Source organism: Poecilia formosa, unplaced genomic scaffold, assembly GCF_000485575.1.
Source record: "Poecilia formosa unplaced genomic scaffold, Poecilia_formosa-5.1.2 Scaffold491, whole genome shotgun sequence".
In the NCBI taxonomy this organism is placed as follows: domain Eukaryota; kingdom Metazoa; phylum Chordata; class Actinopteri; order Cyprinodontiformes; family Poeciliidae; genus Poecilia; species Poecilia formosa.
In genome coordinates, this window is record NW_006800430.1 from 337432 (window position 1) to 344726 (window position 7295).

Consider the following 7295-nt stretch of genomic DNA (forward strand, 5'->3'; position numbering starts at 1 on the left):
AGCCCTACATTTTTTTATATTCTCAGACCACTGGAGCAGAGTTCAACAATATTGTTCTGGAATGACTCAACAAAACACACCCGGCATTATGAATATCAGGCCTGTTGGATCTGTCAACAAGCAGCTACGTGGGCCGGCCCAACTCTTAAGAATTTCCGGTTTTGTTCTCTGCTGCAATCTGATTAAGGGGTCTGACTCTTCCTGAGTCCAGCCCCTTCAGGAAGAGGCTGTTTGCTGGAATAAGAGCGAGTGAACCCTGCATCGGCTCTCACTACTTCCTCAGTGTAGCTCAAAGGCAGGAACAATGTTCTACATCCTCCTGGTGCTGGGACTCGTCGTCCTCGCTTATATTTTCCGTCAAGTTGTGGTAATAGGAAAGAGCTGCAAGAGCAATGCAAAGCTGCATGGGAAAACGGTGATAGTTACAGGTAGGTAAAGTTTCTGCTTTGTAGCAATGATGTGCTTTAGGTTTTTGACCCCTTTCCACCTGCAGGCAGCAACACTGGCATAGGGAAGACCACGGCCATAGAGCTGGCTAAAAGAGGAGCCAGAGTGATCCTGGCCTGTCGCAGCAAGCAGAGAGGAGAAGCTGCTCTGCAGGACGTCAAGAGGGTGAGAGTCTGCTGGTCATGTCTTTGTTTCTCAGGAAAGCTTGGAAGAAAAGCAGCATGAAGCTGAACAATGAGGCAGGATTAGACTGAAAATAGAGGGAGAGTGACTTTAGTAAAGGTTTGTACAACAGCGTATTACGGCCGATGTAGATAAACTGTAGTAAATTTATGCTAAAAAGAAGTCTGAGATTGAGACCATGACATATTTTCTTAAAAAAAAACAAACAACTAAAAGTCTTGAGTTTGAGACTCAAGACTTTGAAATGTGTTAGAAAAAAAATCTAGCAAATTTTCTTAGATTGATTTCAAAATTTTGATTTTATTTTGGCAGAAAGTTTTTAAAACATTCATTTAAAAGGTTTTATAAAATACATTTCCTCTAGGAAGGAATACATAAGGACACCCAGATATTCTCATATAAAAAGGGCATATTGATTTATGTAATGTGGTTAGATCATGACTCATCACTTTAAAGGAGGTTTCCCCTGTTTAAAGCTCAGACATTTAACTTGGTGACTAAGTGACATGAACACTATGGTGAGATTTAAAGTTGAATTGGGTCTTTAGACTCAAAATAAGTTCAAATCAGTCATTTCCCTGAACAGAAAATAGAGGAGTCTATTCAAAATTATTCAATCCTACATGGCCTAATCAGCCCATTTAAGCAAATTCACCCTGCAAGCGAACCACAGGATCGTAAAGGAAGACTTCAAAAACACATAGATGTTGTCACGTAGCCTAAGGCTCTTGCTGCTGTTTGTGAAAATTCATTCCTGTACAAACAGAAGGTTGCAACACAAGTTAAACTGCCAAGAGAGGAAACTTTCACTTTCTAACCAAAGCATGAAGGCCAAGCTAAACTCTCTCTCTCTCTCTCTCTCTCTGGCATGTAGGCAGAGAAGTAACAGTTGTTGCCAAATATTAGCTGACTTGTCAATGTCTGTTTCAGGAGAGTGGCAGTAATCAGGTGGTGTTCATGCAGCTGGATCTGGCTAGTTTTAAGTCGGTCCGCAGCTTTGCAGAGAACTTCCTGAAGACAGAACCCAGACTGGACATCCTGATCAACAATGCAGGTAGGAGTTCTCGCCTCAGCATGTTGCAATTTCAGCAAAACCATCAGTAAACCCTATACTTTATATGCACTGTGTCACAAATTCACAGTTGATATGTCAATATCCAGAGCTGGGTAGAGCAAGCAAAAATTGTACACAAGAAAAAGTAGCACCACTTCAACATATTTTTATTCAAGTAAAGGTTAAACGTATTCATAAAACTTACAAAAGTTATGAAACTAACAAAAACTGCAGGCGTGTGTCTGTGTCTGGTGAATTTTTGGTTAAAACATGTTTGTTTTTCATTCCATGGGCAGAAAATCCAGAAATTTGGTAACGCAAGAGTAGAAATACTTCATAATAAAATTACACAAGTAAAAAGTACAATGTAGTAAAAATATTTCCAAAAGTAAATTTTTTTCAAAGTAAATGTAAGAAGTTACTACCCAACTCTGTCAATATCTATATGGTGTATAAAAGAAGACTTTTATACTGTATGTAATTATATTTTGGGGTATTTTGGGACATCTAGGTGTACAGCAGAGTAAAAAAATAAATGCAATCTTTAGTAAATTATCAATGAAGTAAATAAATTAATCTCATATAGAAGTATCCAAGAGACCTGCGGTAATCCTGGAGGACCTGCAACGATCCACAGAAATGTCTTATCTTTAAGAGAAAAACATGTATTCCCGTCCCTCTGTTTCATAATTAAATGTTACTTTGTTTGGTTCTATTGAAAAATGGGAACTGATATTAAATATCAATGTGGTTTGTCCTAGGCGCATGATACACAGCTCTACATCACGATGTCACCAGGTGACTCTGAACCCATCCAATCACTGAATAGATGCTTAGAACAGATAAATGTGTGGATGTGCCAAAACTTTCTCCAGCTGAACAGAAACAAAACTGAAGATATTATTTTTGGACCTAAAGAGGAGCGAACTAGAACCAATGCACAGCTTCAGGTATTACAATTGATGACCAGCAATCAGGCCCGAAACCTGGGCCACATTAAGACAGTCACAAAGTTGGTCTTCTATCATCAGAAGAACATCTCCAGGATTAGAGGACTAATGTCTCTGCAAAATCTAGAAAAACTCATCCATGATGTGTTAATCTTTAGTCACATTGATTACTGCAACAGCGTCTTAACAGGTCTGTCCAACTAATTAAAACAGCTGCAGCTGATCCAGAACGCTGCTGCTCACGTTCTGACTAAAACCATTAAGATGGAGCACATAACACCAGTTCTACAGTTCCTACACTGGCTCCCTGTAGCTCAGAGAATAGACTATAAAATACTGTTAGTTTATAAATCACTGAACGGCTTAGCACAGGGGTGGGCAACTCCAGGCCTCGAGGGCCGGTCTCCTGCAACTTTTAGGTGTGTCTCTACTTCAACACACTTGAGTCAAATAATGAGGTCGTTAGCAGGACTCTGGAGAACTAGACTGCACTTAGGAGGTGATTCAGCTGTTGGATTCAAATGTGTTGGACCATGGAGACCTCTCAGAGTTGCAGGACACCGGCCCTCGAGGACCAGGATTGCCCACCTCTGGCTTAGCTCCACAATACATTAAAGATCTGCTGCTGTTGTATCAACCTTCCAGACCCCTCAGATCTTCTGGTTCTGGTTTACTCTGCATCCCCAGAACCAGAACCAAATGACAACAGCATTCAGCTTCTATGTACCACAAATCTGGAACAAACTTCCAGAAAACTGCAAAACAGCTGAAACACTGACTTCCTATAAATCTATACTAAAAACCCACCTGGTTAGAGTTGCTTTTAAACGTAATCATTGAAACATTAATGAATAATCAAATGTGCAATAATGGCAAAATGTAATGTTGTTGACTGTGTGTTCTATGACTTTGTATTTTTGTGTTTTTATGACATAAAGCACTTTGAAATGACTTGTTGCAGAAAGGTGCTATACAATAAAATTTGTTTGATTGATAGGTCTCCACATATTTGACCGAACAGAGGACGGGTTCGGGATGACGTTTGGCGTCAATCATCTCGGTCACTTCCTATTAACCAACTTGTTACTGGACCGGCTAAAGGAGTGCGGACCAAGCAGGGTGTTAAACGTGTCATCTACAATGCACAATGTGGGAAGTATCGACTTTGACTGTCTGAACACACACAAAGATCTGCGGAAAGGGACGTCTATTTTGGATGGCATCAGAATTTACAGCGACAGTAAGCTGTGCAACGTTCTCTTCACTCACGAGCTCGCCAAGAGACTGAAGGGAACCAAGGTCACTTGCTACTCCATCCATCCAGGTAAGAACCAATGCAAGTGGATTGTGTTTACAACAAATGGTGGATCTCAAAGGCTATGTTTGCACTGCAGACTGAAGTGACCCAAATCCGATATTTTGTGGAATGTGATTGTTTTGGCGTGGTCGTTCACACTTCAAAATATATGCAACTTGTATGTGATCTCCGGTGTAAACTGCAAACAACTTTGAAAGTGTCCCGCATGCGCAATAGACGGCACATAACACAGAGCGTGCTCAGTGTTTTGCCAACCGCCATAAAAAAAGAGTAAGAAGTGCTTAGTGTACATGGATACTACCGGGGGAGCGTATCTTACGATTTTGAAGTTTTTGTCCAACCGGTGCCAACACTTCAACAACTTAATCCTCATTATGGAAAAATATTAAAGATTAATAAAAGGATGAGATAGAAACTGGTCAGTGAGATTGCCAAGATCTCGAAAGCAACATTGAAGGAGCTTCAGAAATTTTGTTCAACATGTAACAACAGTCTTCTGTAATTTTCACCTATAATAAATAAAGTTATAGGAAAGAATCGTTTTTCCTCCAAGAAAAACATCCAGGCCAGACTAAAATCTCCTCAAACTTTGGCTGAGAATGTTTTTCAGTCTATTGAAACTAAGTTGAACTCTCAGGACTTTTTTATTTTCGGAACCGAGGTTTCTGTCAAAGTGAATAAAGTGAATAATTCCAAATGTCAGTCGGTGTTGAACTCTGTCAGTCTAGAAAGCTGAAAAGGGAATTCATTTGGCAGCATTGGAGCAAGTCGAAGAATAAAAAAAAAGTGAAATCTAGACTAAATCTAAAAGAAAATCACACACGTCCACGAGTCATGTCCTGGCTTGTGGACAAGGATGTGGAATGAAGATAAACTCATTCAGAATAATAATATCAGCTTACCAATCTACCTACTTCCCCAACTCGACTGTTTTAAAGTTGTGGCAATGAATTGGAAAAGTCATCGAATGTTGCTATAGCTGTCATTTTGGCAATCCTTCCAAACAAGCCATGTTGTTGATTTTGCAGATTTTGTCTGACCTCAAGTTAATCGTTTATTTCTTACTTGAATGATTTCCACTGCTGTCCAGTACTAAGAAACAAAAGTGCTTCGAATTACATACTGTAGAACATGACCATACAACTTCTAGCCACACAGGAATCAACAAAGAAGAGCCTCAGTTGTTTACTTTGAAAGACCAGGTAACCACAAAAGACTTTGTGTTCTCATAGGGGGCATCAAGACTGAGCTGGCCAGGAACACAGACGCGGCCTCTCAGATGATTCTATCGAACCTTGGAATGTTTTTCATGAAGACCCCGCTCCAGGGAAGCCAAACTACGCTGCACTGCGCCCTGCAAGAGGGCATCGAACACCTCAGTGGGCGCTACTTCTCCAACTGCACCGTGAGAAACGTCTTCGCCAAGGCCAGGGACGATGCCGCCTCAAAGAAGCTGTGGGAGATCAGCGAGAGGTTCTGTGGCATCTAAAGTGCGTTTTATTGCTCTTTCGCTAATGTTGTTCAAATAAAAATTCATTATTTCGCAAAGAGTATAAATATGCTGTTATCAACCTGCTCCTTGTAAGATATCTTGTTGGTCTCAAAGTTTACTTTACAATTCTTGGGGCCTATCATGCTGGCAAATCACAGAATTCAGTCTTTTGTATAAGAGCGAAGTTGAACGCCTGAGTTTGTTAGAACATGGATACATAAGAGAACATCAACGAAAATGGGTCCACCCATTTTCAACAAAGAAAATGGGTGGACCCATTTTCTTTGTTGAAAGAAAATGGGTCAAAGTTTACACAGCAATTTAAGCAGCTAATGGGAGACAAGTATGGAATTAATTTAAATCCGTCACATTTTGCAACTATTATCTGCACATGTGCACACTGCTGAATGAGCCTTGTATTGCTAAGAGAACATACAGAAAACATACTTTGTACAAATCTCANCATATACTTTGCTGAGGTCATTTTCACACCTTCTGGGACCCTGAAGGGCTCGACCAGCTCTCTCCCCAAAAATTGGATTTCGGCCCAAAACATGACTCCACCACCTCCTTGCTGACGTCACAGCCGTGTTGGGATGTGGTGGCCATCCACCACCAATCCACTACTGTGTCCATCTGGACCATCCAGGGTTGCGCAGCAGTCATCAGTGAACAAGTCTGTTTGAAAATTAATCTTCATGTACGGCTGGGCCCACTGCGACAGTTTCTGCTTGTGAGCCTGGTTAGGGGTGGCTGAATAATAGGTTCATGCACAACAAGCCTCTGGAGGTTCCTCCACCTTGAGGTTCCAGAGGCACCAGCAGCTTCAAATAACTTTTTACTGCTTTTTAAGGGCATTTTTACAGCTGCTGTCTTAATCCGATGAATTTGTCTAACAGAAACCTTCCTCATTATGCCTTTATCTGCTTAAACCCATCTTTGTTCTGAATCAACCACAAATCTCTTCACATTATGATGATAACACTTCAGTTGGACACAATAAGGGAAGACAACATGGCTGCCACATAAACAATGCAATGTGGATCTCACCCAGTGTGGCTCGCCATCACCCTCAGAATGAAAATGTCACTTTTCAAAAAGTCATGCTCGTCTCTTCAATAACGGTACAAATACATAAAGTATTTTTTGAGTTTCATGTCAAAACTAGATCAGGAGCCTTCTGCCTTATCTGCTCACCAGGGAGCACTTGGTCTGTTTGTTTCTTTTTGCTGCTTTTAGTCTGATTCCTCACCTATAAGCCTGTTTGCCATGGGGGAGCAACCAGAGGTCAACCAGGGGTCAGCCAGGGGTCAGCCAGGGGTACTCCATGGCAAATTGGATCCTGGCTTCAGTGGGACACTCAAAACACTCCACCCATAAGATGGCAGCCCACAGAGAGAAAAAATTTAAATTTTGTTTTGGTACCGTTAGTGAACTGTACTGATTGTTGTATATTCACCATTTGTCATTTTGATTCAATTTAGTCAGCAAAGCCCAACATAAGCCTCCCACCCCACATTCAGGCAACACAGAAAACTGATTGTAAGAACAAAAAATCCTTAAAGTACAAAAAATGTTGGTCAAAAAATATCTGAGACGATAATATAAGGTGTGCTAATGGCACTGTGGTTATGAATATGAATACAAAGGTTGGCGCAACCAAAGAAGAAATTCACATTGTAGCAGTTTGGTAGCTGTGGAGCGTTCACACTAATAAAGAGAAACTGGAACTCAAGAGTTAAAAGGAAAATCAGAAAACGCTGCAGCTGGGTTATTACTGGTTTATGTTCCAGCCCAAGCCCTGCCGTTCTCATCCTTTAAGATGACGGACTAAAAGCTGATGTGACAAAA

The 7295-nt window shown here is 40.8% G+C and overlaps 1 protein-coding gene across 1 annotated transcript; it reads left to right on the forward strand.

Moving 5' to 3' along the window:
* Nucleotides 1–202: 202 nt before the first annotated feature.
* Nucleotides 203–5525, forward strand: LOC103156658 (dehydrogenase/reductase SDR family member 13-like). The gene is made up of 5 exons (XM_007578788.2): nt 203–428; nt 494–612; nt 1561–1684; nt 3632–3958; nt 5185–5525. The coding sequence occupies exons 1-5, from the start codon at nt 305–307 to the stop codon at nt 5439–5441; spliced, it is 951 nt and encodes a 316-aa protein (XP_007578850.1). The 5' UTR covers nt 203–304; the 3' UTR covers nt 5442–5525.
* Nucleotides 5526–7295: the final 1770 nt, after the last annotated feature.

What these genes read in the sequence shown, in the direction of transcription:
- LOC103156658 (XM_007578788.2), top strand. Translation starts at nt 305, where the DNA reads ATGTTCTACATCCTCCTGGTGCTGGGACTCGTCGTCCTCGCTTATATT. An exon ending in CTCTGCAGGACGTCAAGAGG is followed by an intron (nt 613 to 1,560) that starts GTGAGAGTCTGC and finishes TGTCTGTTTCAG; the next exon opens with GAGAGTGGCAGTAATCAGGT. An exon ending in CATCCTGATCAACAATGCAG is followed by an intron (nt 1,685 to 3,631) that starts GTAGGAGTTCTC and finishes TTTGATTGATAG; the next exon opens with GTCTCCACATATTTGACCGA.